Genomic DNA, 15,070 nt, shown 5'->3' with positions numbered 1-15,070 from the left:
ACATTTTTATGTGTCATATTAGGTTACATTTTTTTGTCGTTTGTTGATCGTCTTTTTTTAATGACATTTTTTTGTACCTTTTCTCATTATTATTTGCACATCTTTTTTGAATCGCGTTCTTTCGCATTTTTGGTGTTTTTGTAGATTTTTGTAGCATTTTTCTTGGGGGATTTTCTTTTTTCTTTAGTCGTTTTTTTTTTGTGTATTTTTGTGACATTTTTTGTATTTTAGTTTAGTTTTTTTCGATTTTTTTGCTTTCAATTTTTTGCCGCCGTTTTTTGGGGAATTTGTTGTTTTTTTGAATCCCTCTTTTTGTGTATCTCTTTTTTGTGTTCAATTTTTTGTCATTTGTGTAGTAGCTTTTTGAAACAATTTTTTTGTCTCTGTTTTTTCTTTTTTCCGGTTTCTAGTCGGTCGTGTTTTTTTGTCAAGGTTTGTTGTTATGTTTTGTCACATTTGTTTTGTCGTCTTTTTTGTCACTTTTTTTCGTCCTTATTATCGTACTTTTTGTGGCTCTTTTTTGTCGATATTTTGTCTCGCGTTTTTGTTATTGTTTTTTGACGGTTTTTAGACTCCCTTTTTTGCCATAGTTTCTATCGCGTTTTTTGTGCCTTTTTAATTCGCTTTTCGCTTTTTTGTGACTGTTTTTTCCCGCATTTGTTACTTTTTGTTTTCGTTGTTTTTTTCTGGTGCATTTTTGTGTCCTTTTTTGTCGCATTTTTTGTAGTTTTCCTCTGGCTTTTCTTATGTTATTTTTTTAGTGTTTTTAATCTTCTTTTTTAACGCGGTTTAGCCTCGATTTTTGCCTCCTTTTATGCGGCTTCTTCACTCGCATTGTTTAATTTTTTTAGCCGCGTTTACGGGTTTTTTAATCGATTTTTAATTTTTCGCACTTTGTCTTTTTTTGGTGTTTTTGTAGATTTTTGTAGCATTTTTCTTGGGGGATTTTCTTTTTTCTTTCGTCGTTTTTTTTGTGTATTTTTTGTGACACTTTGTATTTTAGTTTTTTTTTTTTTGATTTTTTTTGCTTTCAATTTTTTGTCATCTTTTTTTGACGAATTTGTTGTTTTCTTAAATCCCTCTTTTTGTGTCTCTCTTTTTTGTGTTCAATTTTTTGTCATTTGTGATGTTTTTAGTAGCTTTTTGAAACAATTTTTTTGTCTCTGTTTTTTCTTTTTTCCGGCTTTTATGTTTTGTCACATTTGTTTTGTCGTCTTTTTTGTCACCTTTTTTTCGTCCTTATTATCGTACTTTTTGTGGCTCTTTTTCGTCGATATTTTCGCGTTTTTGTTGTCCTTTTGTTATTGTTTTTTGACGGTTTTTAGACTCCCTTTTTTGCCATAGTTTCTATCGCGTTTTTTGTGCCTTTTTAATTCGCTTTTCGCTTTTTTGTGACTGTTTTTTCTCGCATTTGTTACTTTTTGTTTTCGTTGTCGGTGCATTTTTGTGTCCTTTTTTGTCGCATTTTTTGTAGTTTTCCTCTGGCTTTTCTTATGTTATTTTTTTAGTGTTTTTAATCTTCTTTTTTAATGCGGTTTAGCCTCGATTTTTGCCTCCTTTTATGCGGCTTCTTCACTCGCCTTGTTTAATTTTTTTAGCCGCGTTTACGGTTTTTTTTTTTACTACTTTTTATGGCTTCTTGATCACCCCTTTTGCCATTTTTTGGATTTCCCTTTTTTTTGTCGTCTTTTTTGTATGACTTTTTTGTTGCCACTCTTTTATAGCGTTTTCTTTATCTCTCTTTTTTTACTCGTCTTTTTGCTCTGTGTTTTTTAGTATAATTTTTTTAGTATTTCTGATCCACTTCTTTAACATGTTTTTTACCTTCTTTTATGCCCCTTCTCCACTCGCATTTTCTCATTTTTTTTTTACCGCATTTTTGGGGTTTTATGATCGGTTTTTAGTTTTTCACATTTTTGTCTTTTGCACTTTTGTGTCCTTTTTTGTCATTTTTTGTTGTCTTTCCTTTGTTTTGTCAGAATAGTTTTGCCACTTTTTGTGGCGTTTTGGTCAGCTTTTTGTCATTTTTTGATTCCCTCTCTTTTTTATCGCCTTTTTTTTATTGCTTCTTTTGTCTTCTTTCACATTTTTGTTGCCAATTTTTGATCGCGTTTTCTTTGTCCGCCTTTTTCTTATTGGTTTTTTCCGCTTTTTAGTGTTTTTAATCTTCTTTTTTAGCGCGTTTTTCTCTTCATTTTCACATCCTTTTACGTTGCTTTTTTGGCCGCGATTTTTGTGTTTTTAATTTTTCGCAGTTTGCTCACTTTTGTGACCTTTTTTTATTTTTTTACTGTATTTTTTGTGTTTTTCTTGTCAGAATTGCTTTGCCACTTTATTTTCTCGCCTTTTTGTTACTTTTTGACGTTTTGTCTTTTTTGTCTTATCGTCTTTTTTCCTGACGTGTTTTTGTGGCCCTTTTTGTTGATTTTTTAAACCATTCTTTTTTTGTCATTTTCCTCTAGTTGTTCCTTTGTTTTCCAAAAAATGCAACAATAAAAGGCACAAAGAAACACAACTACAAAAAATTGCGATGAACACGGCAAAAACACAAAAAAGACACAAAATCACCGAAAAACGACAAAAGAAGAAGGAAAAACCGACATGAAAAAAGATATAACAGAACACCAAAAAATGCGAAAGAAATCGATTAAAAAAAAGAAATCCAAGAAACAAGCACAAAGAGACAACAAACCTTGACAAAAAAAAAACACGGGCGACTTTAAAAACTGGAAAAAGGGAAAAACAAAGACAGAAAAATTGTTTAAAAAAGACGAGTAAAAACACCACAAAAGACAAAAATTAAGCACAAAAAAAATGCACAAAAAAAGACTGTAAAAAAACAACAACAAAAATAACCAAAAAACGACAAAAAAATGACAGAAAAGCCAGAAACTAGGAAAAAACGACAAGAATCGTAAGAAAATGCTAAAAACGCGGGAGTATAAGAATTCGACAAAAGACGGAAAAAAACGATTGAAAAGAAGGTACAGAAAAAGCGAAAAGAAAGGCGTCCAAAAAAAAATGATAAAAAGGGACGTCCAAGAAACGAAAAAACCGCAAAAATGCCATAAAAAGGCTGGAAAAAAGCGACAAAAAAGACGGCATAACAAATTTAAGAAAAAGACAAAAACAAATCTTGACGAGAAAATGACACAAAAAAGCACGAACTAAAAAAAAAGCGAGAATAACCCGACCAAAAAGAAATCGAATAAAATGTAATTAAAAAAGACACAAAAAAAGAAATAAAAACAAAGACAAAAAACGTCTTTAAATAATGATGACAACAAACACCATAACCACCAAAAATTAGCCATAAAAAACCAGGCGAAAACAAAACGACAAAAAAAGTAATACAAAATCCACGAAATGTGAAAAAAAGACAAACATCGTAAAAAAGACCAAAAACGTATAAAAATTCAACAAAAGACAAACAAAATGATTGAAAAAGAGGGTTGAGAAAAAACGAAAAAAGTCGCAAAAATGCCATAAAAGAACACAAAAAACACGACAAACAAAAAGAAGCGAAAATAACCGAGCCAAAAAGAAATCGAATAAAATTGTATCTACGAAGTCACAAAAAAAGAGATAAAAAAACGCGTTTAAAAATGAAGACACAAAACACCTAACGACAAAAAAATAGCCATAAAAAACGAGCCGAAAACAAAACTATTAAAAAAAGAGGAAAAGTACAATACCACAAAGAAGGCGACAAAGAGAGAAACAAAAAAGAGTCCAAAAAATCGCGACAAGAAAGCAACAAGAAATACGTCAAACAAGACGACAAAAAAAATAAAAAAAGTGACCAAAAACACAATTCAAATTAAGAAAAACGACAAAAAATAAAAACAAAAAGGACAAAAATCTAAAAAACGACAAAAAACACGCGTCAAAAAATTGCAACAACAAAAAGTCGAAAACAAAGATTTTAAAAAATTGACAAACAAAATGCGATGATTAAGGCGACAAAGAAAAATCCAAAAAAGAGGCAAAGAAGATGACAAAAAAAACAAAAAATGCGACAATACAGGGGAAAAAAAGATGACAAGAAAAGTAACCAAAAACACCCAAAAAACGACAAAAGAGGCAGCAAAAAATTGCGAAAAAAAGATTTTAAAAAGGGACAAAGATAATGCGATGAAGAAAGGTACAAAAAAAGAGAGAAAAAAGGGCAAAAAAGTCACAAAAAATGCAACAATAAAAGGCAATTAAAAACTACGGCCAAAAAAATGTCACAAAGAAAAACTACAAAAAATTGCGATGAACACGACAAAAAACACAAAAAAGCTACAAAATCACCAAAAAACGACAAAAGAAGATGGAAAAACCGACAAGAAAAAAGATATAAAAGGTCACCAAAAAATGTGAAAAAAATCGATTAAAAAAAAGGAATCCATGAGACAAGCACAAAGAGACCACAAACCTTGACAAAAAAAACACGAGCGACTTTAAGAGCTGGAAAAAGGAAAAAATAAAGACAGAAAAATTGTTTAAAAAAGACGACTAAAAACATCACAAATGACAAAAGTTAAACACAATCAAAATTACACAAAAAGACTACCAAAAAAACAACAAAAAAAGTAACCAAAAAATGACAGAAAAGCCAAAAACTGTGAAAAAACGACAAGAATTGTAAAAAAAGGGCAAAAACATAGGAGTTCATAAGAATTCGACAAAAGACGGAAAAAGACGATTACAAAAGGGGTGGAGAAAAAGCAAAAAAAAAGGCGTCCAAAAAAAATGATAAAAAGGGGAGTCCAAGAAACGAAAAAAACGCAAAAATGCCATAAAAGGGCGGGAAAAAAGCGACAAAAAAGACGGCATAACAAATTTGAGAAAAAGACAACAACAAATCTTGACGAGAAAATGACACAAAAAAGCACGATCAAAAAAAAGAAGCGAAAATAAAATGTGATTTAAAAAAACACAAAAAAAGAAATAAAAACAAAGACAAAAAACGTCTTTAAAAAATGATGACAAAAACCACCATAACGACAAAAAATTGCCATAAAAGCCAGATGAAAACAAAACAAATAAATACATGAAAAAAAAAGTGGCCAAAAACACCATTAAAAACAAGACAAACGACAAAAAGTAAAAAAAAACTAAAAAGGCGACAAAAAAATTGCAACAACAAAAAGACAAGAAAACGCTTGACAAAAGATGGACAAAAAAAGAGACAAATAAAAGGCACAAAAATACACCAAAAAAAGAGGACAAAAGAAAAAACCGACAAGAAAAATGTTACAAGAAAGCTACAAAAGTCATAAAAGAATATGAAAGAAATCGATTCAAAAAAGGAGTCCAAAAAACAAAAACAAAAAAGTGACAAAACAAACAATAAAAAATGTGAAAAAACGGCAAAGATCGTAAAAGAGCGTTTCGCCAATCGCGTTGGCTTTATTAGACAAAATTGTTTAGCTGAACTGACCTGACTTGACCTGAGCTGACCTGAGCTGACCTGACCCGTGTATATTTTGATGAATTCGTTGTGTCTTCATCTTAGATTTTATTAGAAATGTTATATAATGACATAAAAACAAAGACGACTTGAGAATGTGGATGGTTTAAGAAAGAACTGGTTTAAATATTTTAATAAACGAGTGTGTATACAATTAAATTTTATATTAAAAAATTAAATATTATGTCTAATCACGGTAATTTCCAGTTTTGTGTTCTATTGATGGAATTCACCAATTTGTCAAATGTTATTTCATCATCGTCCATTGGTGCAACTGTCGATAATTAGATATGTGAAGAATTCATTAAGTAGATTTATTAAATTAAAATTCTTGAGACCACGTTTTGACCAGAAAGTTAAACTTGAAAGTGTACCAGTTATGACATTTTTTTACTAAAGCGGCATAACTATCTGTCGTCAAGAACGTATACTCCTTCGACAATTCGTTATTTCTTCACACGTGACAAATCAAATCTCTTTGTTCTTTCCCGGAAATGTAAACAATTTTTTCTGTGCGTTTTTTGTATCGCAATCAGATTGTCATTTCATTTCTGTCACTTTTGAAATCATACACACATTTCTGTTTTACTGTAGCAGCGGGTGATGTATCTTTAATAATAACAATATAAAAAACGCGCTATAAACCGGTCTAAATCAATACGTATTCACGTTTTCGTACAAAAAACGCTTTATTTTCAAATAAGCCGCGTTCACAATGTCAAACACTTAACAACGTTTATAGCGCCCTCTGTACTTCCAGCACTTCCACCAATGGCCTTCCGCGTCATTAAGTGTGCAGCACTCTGCACCCCCGGCGCCGCACTGCTGCCAACCCTCACGTGAGTAAAATTCAAACAAACTAACGCGCACTTTGTGCCCCAACAAAGCAGTATTGATTGTTAGCAAACGGACCATCAAAATGTGTGATACCAAGTTAAATGGTAAAATAAACGGGGTGGACGGGAAGGCCCCCTTCCTGATTGGGGTCTCCGGGGGCACAGCCAGCGGCAAGGTACCCAATCATTAATAATTAGCAATCCCGACTACGTTTGTCTTGTAGAGCACCGTTTGCAAGCGAATCATGGAAAAACTGGGCCAAGTAGACGTCGACCACACTCAAAGACAAGTCGTGTGCATTTCGCAGGACTGTTTTTACCGAGATTTGACCCCCAGCGAAATCCTCAAAGCCGAAAGGGGTTTGTTTAATTTTGATCATCCAGACGCATTTAACGAGAAGTTGATGAAGGAGACTCTGATGGACATTCTAGCGGGGAAAATCGTCCATATTCCGACGTATGATTACAAGAATCATTCTTTGTAAGTGATTTTGATCGTGACATAACCTAACTAAATGACGTTGTTACATAACCTCACTTTGTGGTTATTTTAGGCGTAGGGACGAAATTCTGACGATTTATCCCGCAGACGTGGTGCTTTTTGAGGGTATTTTAGTGTTTTATTTCCCGGAGGTGCGAAAGTTGTTTCATATGAAGCTGTTCGTGGATACTGATTCGGACACGAGGTTGGCTAGACGAGGTACTAGTAGTTAAGAGTGGAGTTTTGGGGACTGAGGTTTGGTTTTAGTGCCCAGGGATATCAACGAGCGCGGACGCGACTTGGAGCAGGTTTTGAACCAGTATATGAATTTCGTGAAGCCGGCTTTCGAGGAATTCTGCTCACCTGTAAGTGGTTTATTTTTGGTTATTCGGTGTTGATTTTTTCGTTTTAGACCAAGAAGTTCGCTGACGTGATTATTCCTCGCGGCGCCGATAACACCGGTAAGCACTTAGCCCGTCCATTTCATTCGTTTTACAAAACCGCTTTGGTGAATGGTGATAGTCACTGCAAATCATCCCTGTACCATAAATATCACCTGTATCATGCTGTATGTCATAGCTGTGAAACCGTTGCATGATAAAGTCGTTGTAGTTGTTGTGCTAGAAATTGACAGTATTTATTTTGCAGTGGCTATTGACCTAATAGTTCACCACATCTGGGATATATTACATGGAAAAGAGCGAGAAAACGGCTACAAGTTCATTCCAGTGACACCAAATCGGATCTAAGCTAACACACCTCACACATTATCGCGTAGACTACCAAAGTATACTTATCTTAAGTGTAAGGGTATTACAAGACTGGTCACGAGCACAACTGTCAATTCGTTTTTGATCTGATGTATTTTTAAATTCAGTGCATTTACATTCGGGTTATCATTAGATGTAAGAATTTTGTTATAACCAGCTTCATGAATAAATCAGTTCTGCATGATTTCTTTTTATTCAGTTGCCATCGACCTGATTGTGCAACATATCAGAGAGATCCTGAATAACCGTCAGAGGAATTCGGAGGAGCGCACGATCGAGGTGGTGCCGGCAGCTGTCACCCTCACCCCGACGCATTCGCCAGCTAAAAGAGCCAATTCCGGAGGGGACGGCCAGTTCAAACGGCCTCACTAATTTATCACGCAGTTGTTAGAGTACGTTGTTGAATTCTTGCCTCCAAACACAAATACAGCAGAAGTATATTTTTATTAATTACTTTACTAGTATTAGGGTTGTAAATGTGTAAATAGGTGCTTCTAAATCAAAATATGCCAAAGGATAGGGTTAGTGCGGTGTTACAGTTTAGTAGCGGTTCTATATTGCACTAAACTCGGTTAGTTGGTTGACGTGCCATTTTTTTAATGTCAATACTCATTTATTTGCAGGGTCTTTGTTGAGTACTTAATTGTCTATGTAACCAAATTTCTACAAATTTGTGTGATATTTATACCAAAATGTTTTAATATTTGATTTATTGTATTTGAGTTGGCAATAAAAAATACAACTAATGGTTTTATTTAGTCTATGATTAATTTTAAATACAAAAGTAACGCATTCTTCCCACAACCAAACCCCTTATTGATAGTATAGTTCGATGTTCATCCCATCGTGAATCTCATCTGAAATTACTGTTAAGGATTTTTTTTCTTTTTTTTTTTTGGTTCTACATCGCAAAAATTCTACTGTTTCAATTTTCTTTTGATAAGATTATAACGGGCGATCAAAAAGTTTTCAGATTAGAGTTGGCCATGTATTTGTCATGTCTTTGAACTGTAAAAGACATACCTACATAACCTCACTTGTAATTCAAAATTTTGATTTTTTGATATTTACAATTTAATCAAAGACATGAGAAATATTTCCACGCCAACTCCAATCTGAAAACTTTGATCCCCGTTACAATAAAAATTTAAAAAATAGTCGAACGTTATTTCGACAGAACTTCCCTCGCCCCTGAAGTGTGACCTAACAAATTATTCAATTTTCCAACTTTTACTTTTTGTCTGTACCTGATTTTTTCAGTTTCTTGTTTCTTCAATTTCTAGATTTTGCAATTTTTCGATTGTTTATTTTCGTTACTTTTACAATTTTTAGTTTTTTCAATTTCAATTTTATAAGTTTCTCGATTTTTATTAGTACTTCAATGTTTCGATTTTTCGTTTCTTCTGTTTAGATTTACAATTTTTCGACTTTTCAATGATTCGATTTTATATTTTTTTACCAATGTCAATTTTTTTAATTTTTCGTTTCCTCAATTTTTCAGTTTTCCTTTTTTTTGTTTCTCTAATTTAACGATATGCAAGTTATCGAGTTTTCGTTTATAAAATTTTCAGTTTCTCGATTTTCCACCTTTTGGATCTTTCAATTTATCGATTTACAATTTCGGTTTTTTATTTTCTTTATTCTTTGGGTTTTTCGATGTTCTAATTTTATAATTATTTTTCTCTTTTTCAATGTAAAATTTTTCAATTTTTGGATTTGCAATTTTTCGATTTTTTAATTCTGCGTTATTTCATTTTTAGATTTTCCAATTTTTGATTTCTCCAATTTTTTATTTACAATTTTTTTAGTTTCCATTTTAAATTTATATAGGTAATAATAATTATGATTTTAAAATTTTTGACTTTTTAAATTTTACTATTTAAAACTTTTTCATTTATTCGATTTTTAATTTTTCAGTTTCTGAATATTTAATTTTTCAATATTTCGATGTGTCAATTTTACAGTTTTTCGAGTTTGCAATTTTGACGAATCTATAATTTTTCAATTTTCCAACTTTTCGATTCGATTCGTTTTTTTCTTCTTTCAATTTTTCGACTTTTAAGTTTTTCGATTTTTAGTTTTTCAATGTTTTAATTTTTCGTTTCTTCAGTTCTTCCATTTTGCAGTTTTTTGATTTGCAAATTATTCGTTTCGGTTTTTTATTTTCTTTTTTTTCAATTATTCGATTTTACAATGTTCCAATTTTCAATTTTTTTTCTTGTATATGTAATTTTTTCAGTTTCTTGTTTTCTTCAATTTTTCGATTTGCGGTTTTTCACTTTTTCATTTTTTTGTTTCTTCAATTTCTAGAATTTACAATTTTCCATTTCTTCAAATTTTCGATTTGCAATTTTTCGTTTCGCTTTTTTATTTTCTTTATTTTTTCAAATTTTCGGTTTTTCAACTTTGGATTTTTAATTTTTCATGTTTTCACTTTTTGATTTGCAATTTTTCTAGTTTTTATTTTACATTTATGTATCTAATAATATGTATTACAATTTTTAATGTTTTTCAATTTTACGATTTCAGAATTTTTCAATTTTTCGATTTTCTAATATTACAGTTGTTCGACTTTACAATTTTGGCGATTCTATAATTTTTCGATTTTACAATTTTTGGATTCGATTCGTTTTTTCTTTTTCCAATTTTTTAAATCATTAATTTTTTTCGATTTTAATTTTTCAATGTTTCGGTTTTTCGCTTCTTCGGTTCTTAGAATTTCAAATATTCGATTTTAGACTTTTTTCAAATTTTCAGTTTGTTCGTATTTTTCAATTTTACGATTTACAATTAATTTTTCGTTTCGGTTTTTTATTATCTTTATTTTTTTCAATTATTCGATTTTAAAATGTTCCAATTTTAAATTTTTTTGTTTTTATCTGTATTTTTTTCAGTTTCTTGTTTCTTCAATTTTTCGATTTGCGATTTTTCAACTTTAAATTTTTTTGTTTCTTCAATTTCTAGAGTTTTTCGTTTCTTGAATATTTCACTTCTTCAAATTTTCGATTTGCAATTTTTCGTTTCGATTTTTTTTCTTTATTTTTACAATTTTTCGATTTTTCAATGTTCCGATTTTATAATTTTTATTTTTTCAAATTCAATTTTTTCAATTTTTCGTTTCTTCAATTTTTCGATTTGCAACTTTTCAATTTTTGTTTTTTTATTTCCTCAATTTTTCAATTTTTAGATTTTGCAATTTTTCGATTTGCAATTTTTCTTTTCTTTATTTTTTCAACTATTCGATTTTCCAGTGTCCCGATTTTATATTTTTGTATTTTTTCAATTTATCGCTTTGCAATTTGTCAATTTTTTTTTTGTTTCTTCAATTTTTAGATTTTGCATTTTTTGAAACAAAATGTCTCTAGTTTCCAATGTTTCATTTTTCAATTTTTTGATTCTTTAGCTTGTCATTTCTACAGATTTTTGATTTGCAACTTTTCATTTTTCTTTATTTTTTCAATTTTTCGTTTCTTCAATTTTACTCTTCGAGTTTTCATTTTTAAACTTTTCAGTTTCTCTATTTTCCAATTTTTGATTTATAATTTTTCTAATTTTAATTTTAAATATGTAACAATTATAATTTTCATTTTTTTTCTTTTTCAATCTTACGAGTTTGGAAGTTTTCCATTTTGCAATTTTTTTGGATTTTTAATTTTTCAGTTTCTGAATACATATTTGATTTTTAAATATTTCGATCTTTCAATATTGCAGTGTTTCGAGTTTACAATTTTTGGGATTCCCAATTATTCGATTCGATTCGTTTTTTCTGCTTTCTAATTTTTCGATTCATGAATTTTTTCGATTTTTAAGTTTTTCAATGTTTCAAATTTTCGTTTCTTCAGTTCTTCGATTTTCGGATTTTCGATTTTACAATGTTCCAATTTTATAATTTTTTCACTTACGATTTTTCAAATTTTCATTTTTTCTGTTTCTTCCATTTCTAGATTTTCCAATTTTTCGTTTCGATTTTTTATTTTCTTGATTTTCACAATTTTGCTATTTTTCAATGTTCCGATTTTATAATTTTTTGTTTTCCCAATTTCAATTTTTTCAATTTTTCGTTTCTTCAGTTTTTTTATTCGAGTTTTACGAGTTTTCGATTTAAAATTTTTCGCATCAATTTTTTGTTTTCTTTATTTTTTCAATTATTCGATTTTTCATTGCTCCGATTATACATATATATAATTTTTTGTTTTTTCGGTTTTAATTTTTTCAATTTTTCGCATTGCGATTTGTCAATTTTATTTTTTTTTGTTTCTTCAATTTTTAGATTTTGCATTTTTTGATTTAAAATTTCTTTTTCGATTCTTTAACTTCTCATTTCTACAATTTCTTTATGTTTTCAATTTCAGTTTTTTCAATTTTTCGTTTCTTCAATTTTCGTTTTCGACTTTTCATTTTTAAAATTTTCAGTTGCTCTATTTTCCAGCTTGTGGATGTTTCAAACTTTCAAGTTGCAATTTCACGGGTTTTCAATTTTACGATTCTTTAATTTTTCATGTCTTCAGTTTTTCATTTAGGTTTTTTATTTTTTTATTCCTTCGGTTTTTCAATGTTCGGATTTCATCATTTTTCTTTTTTCAATATGAATTTTTTTTTATTTTTCGATTTGCTATTTTTCAGTTTTCAATTTTTCGATTTTTTAATTCTTCGTAATTTCAATTTTAGATTTTTTAGTTTCTTAACTTTCCAATTTTTCGTTTCTTCAATTTTTGATTTACAATTTTTCTAATTTTCATTATAATTTTTAAAATTTTTTACTTTTGTAATTTTTATATTTTGCAATTATTAGATTTTAAAACGTTTTCATTTATTCGGTTTTTCAACTTTTCGATTTTTAATTTTTCAATCTCTCAGTATTTAATTTTTTATATTTCCATCATTTCAATGTTACAATTTTTCGTTTTTTCAATTTTGACAATTCTAAAATTTTTCGATTCTACAATTTTTGGGTTTTCCAACTTTTCGATTCGATTCGTTTTTTCTTCTTTCTAATTTTTCAATTCATTAATTTTTTTCGATTTTTAAGTTTCCGATTTTTCAAATTTCCATATTTAAACTTCTCAAACCAACAAAATGGAAAACTGAAAAATTGTAAAATTGAAAAATCAACAATGAAAAACAAGACAGTAAATATTTCGTTTTGTTAAATAACGAAAATCTAAAAATTGGAAGCCAAGAACTTGAAAAGTTGACGAAACGAAAAATTCAAAAATCGAAAGAAATTGATAAGAAACTTAAAAATGCAAAAGTTGCAAAAACGAAATATTGTAAAATCGAAAAATTGAAAGTTAAACAAATCGGAAAATCGGATACCTAATTGAGAAATCCAAAAAATGCAATACTGAAAAATTTAAAGATTGGAAAATCGAGGAATTGAAAATTAAAAAACTGAAAATTTGAAAAATTAAATAAACAAAAAATTATAAAATTGAAAAAATAAAGAAAACGAAAAAACAAAAAATTGTGACATAAAACTGAGAAAATGAAAATTAAAAAATCAGGAAAATGAGAAATAAAAATCAAAAACTTGAAAAATTGAAAAACCAGAAAATTAAAAATTGAGACAAAATCGAAAAAAGAACAATTGTAGTATGGAAAAATTGAAAAATTAAAAAAATTAAAGTCGAAAAAACAAAAAATTATGAAATCAAAACATTGAAAAGTGGAAAAATCGAAAAATTAAAGAAATCGGACAATTGGATAATCGAGAAAAACAAAAATTGCAAAATTGAGAAATTTAAAAATTGAAAAATTTAAAAATTGAAAAATCGAGGAATTGAATAAACGGAAAGTTATAAAATCGAAAGAAACATTGAAAAAATAAAGGAAACGAAAAAACTAAAAATCTTAATACAAAATCGAGAACATGAGAATTACAAAAACGAGAAAATGATAAATAAAAATCAAGAACTTGAAAAATTCAATCGAAAAACGAAAAATTGTAGTCTCGAAAAATCGCAAAATTGCAAATCGAAAAATTGACGAAACGAAAAATTGAAAAATTTGGAAGTCAAAAAATTCAGAACCGAAACATTGAAAAATGCAAAAATTAAAAAAATGGAAAAACAAAAATTGTGATATAATAAAATTGTAAAAACGAAAAAAAAAATGAAAAACAAGAAATTGGTCGAGAATTGAGGACCTGAAAAATCGAAAAATGAAAAAATGTAATACATATCAACAAACTGCAAATTGAAAAGTTGAAGAAACAAAAAATTGAAAATTTTGGAAGTCGAAAAATTCAAAAAATTAAAATTGGAAAAACGAAACATTAAAAAATGGAAAAAATAAAAAATGAAACGAAATGAAAAACCGAAAAACTGCGATATCAAAAAATTATAAAATCGAAGAAAACGGAAAAACGAAAAATGCTGATATCAAAAAATTAGTCGTGGGTAAATAAATCCAGACTTTTCGAAAAATTATAAAATTTGGTTAGTGTTTCACCGTCAACACTATATTCTTAATGCGGATATAAAATTTTACAAAAATTCGGACAGACTGAAAATCGGGACTTATTTTTTCGTACTCTAGGGGTCATGAAACGTCGAGAAATCATAAAAGTAGCTAGTCGTCCAATGTAAGACATTTTATAAATTTTCTTAAATCATTTTTAATTTTATCCAAAATATAAATATTACGTATCAACGACCATATAGTTTTTAGGTTAGTTTTTCTTGTTTTCGTTGTAAAGGGATGAAAATGGTCTTAAAAATAACTGTATGAATCCTATAGACATTTTCAAGATTTGACTACATAAGTATATTATTTCTATTTCTTCATATTAGTCTTAATTTCTTACCAAGTTTATGTGCGCCATATTTGACATTTGACACAGTGTTGTCAAATAGACTGAAAAAAAACTCGGAATTTTTCGACAGAAATCGCAAAAATTCGGTTGATGGCGTCATTTTCTCAAAACGAATACACATCAGACGTAACATATTTACCAAATATTTACAATTAACACTTGACTTTGATTGATTTGATAAACAATAATAAGTGATAAGAGAGTCTAAAAACCGCATGTTTATGAAATTGGCTGGTTTTCAGAGAAATTGTTTAAATTTCCAACAACATTAGAGTTACCTTTTTCTCCACGTTTTACACTGCTTGAAAACTAAAATTATTGCGAAATTAGGTTAGGTCTAAAGGATACAATCCTGCAACTGAATATGGTCTTTGAAGGTGGTGTACCATTTTTTCAGGACAATTTTGTCCCATCTGGTACCCGTCTGGGCCGCTATGAGCTTCTTCAGGTCTCCGACGGTATCATCAGGGTTGCATTTCACCCTCACTTTTTTCCCCAGTCGGTCATTACACGTTATTTCTATCATCTCGGAATCTGCAAAATTACCACGTATAATCGACCAAACAGCAACACTTTTCCACTTACACGTTCGCACACTCAATTATTTGTGTTTATTTACCAAGTTTTCCACAAATTCCACGAACGTTCAATTTCGATAATCACAAGCGTGCGTTTGACGTTTGACGTTCCAACTGTCAAATCTGCGACCTA

General features: G+C 29.4%; 2 protein-coding genes across 3 annotated transcripts; one reads left to right on the top strand and one right to left on the bottom strand.

The window, feature by feature from the left end:
• Positions 1-6,196: 6,196 nt before the first annotated feature.
• Positions 6,197-8,299, top strand: LOC135127283 (uridine-cytidine kinase-like). 2 transcript variants are annotated; one of them, XM_064053728.1, is made up of 7 exons: positions 6,197-6,297; positions 6,362-6,470; positions 6,519-6,775; positions 6,849-6,994; positions 7,043-7,140; positions 7,188-7,236; positions 7,745-8,299. In XM_064053728.1, exons 1-7 carry the CDS (start codon positions 6,230-6,232, stop codon positions 7,915-7,917), a joined length of 900 nt encoding a protein of 299 aa, XP_063909798.1. In that variant the 5' UTR covers positions 6,197-6,229; the 3' UTR covers positions 7,918-8,299. The 2 variants fall into 2 exon arrangements, with proteins under 2 accessions (XP_063909798.1, XP_063909799.1); XM_064053729.1 differs by lacking the exon at positions 7,745-8,299 and adding an exon at positions 7,424-7,729 and having other exon boundaries at positions 6,199-6,297.
• Positions 8,283-15,063, bottom strand: LOC135127286 (ubiquitin-like protein 5). Its single transcript, XM_064053732.1, has 3 exons — positions 14,947-15,063; positions 14,708-14,893; positions 8,283-8,402 (listed from the first exon to the last, which is right to left on the bottom strand). The coding sequence occupies exons 2-3, from the start codon at positions 14,883-14,885 to the stop codon at positions 8,359-8,361; spliced, it is 222 nt and encodes a 73-aa protein (XP_063909802.1). The 5' UTR covers positions 14,886-14,893; positions 14,947-15,063; the 3' UTR covers positions 8,283-8,358.
• Between the last annotated feature and the right edge of the window lie 7 nt (positions 15,064-15,070).

This window comes from Zophobas morio, unplaced genomic scaffold, assembly GCF_036711695.1.
Source record: "Zophobas morio isolate AGI-343-1 ecotype UQ-CSIRO unplaced genomic scaffold, CSIRO_AGI_Zmor_V1 ptg000011l, whole genome shotgun sequence".
Lineage (NCBI taxonomy): Eukaryota > Metazoa > Arthropoda > Insecta > Coleoptera > Tenebrionidae > Zophobas > Zophobas morio.
Note: the sequence above shows the minus strand (reverse complement) of the source record. Positions and strands in the feature narration are given on the sequence as shown.

What these genes read in the sequence shown, in the direction of transcription:
- LOC135127283 (XM_064053728.1), top strand. Translation starts at nt 6,230, where the DNA reads ATGGCCTTCCGCGTCATTAAGTGTGCAGCACTCTGCACCCCCGGCGCC. An exon ending in GCACTGCTGCCAACCCTCAC is followed by an intron (nt 6,298 to 6,361) that starts GTGAGTAAAATT and finishes ATTGATTGTTAG; the next exon opens with CAAACGGACCATCAAAATGT. An exon ending in GGGGCACAGCCAGCGGCAAG is followed by an intron (nt 6,471 to 6,518) that starts GTACCCAATCAT and finishes TTTGTCTTGTAG; the next exon opens with AGCACCGTTTGCAAGCGAAT.
- LOC135127286 (XM_064053732.1), bottom strand. Translation starts at nt 14,885, where the DNA reads ATGATAGAAATAACGTGTAATGACCGACTGGGGAAAAAAGTGAGGGTG. An exon ending in CCATATTCAGTTGCAGGATT is followed by an intron (nt 8,403 to 14,707) that starts GTATCCTTTAGA and finishes CAGTAATTTCAG; the next exon opens with ATGAGATTCACGATGGGATG.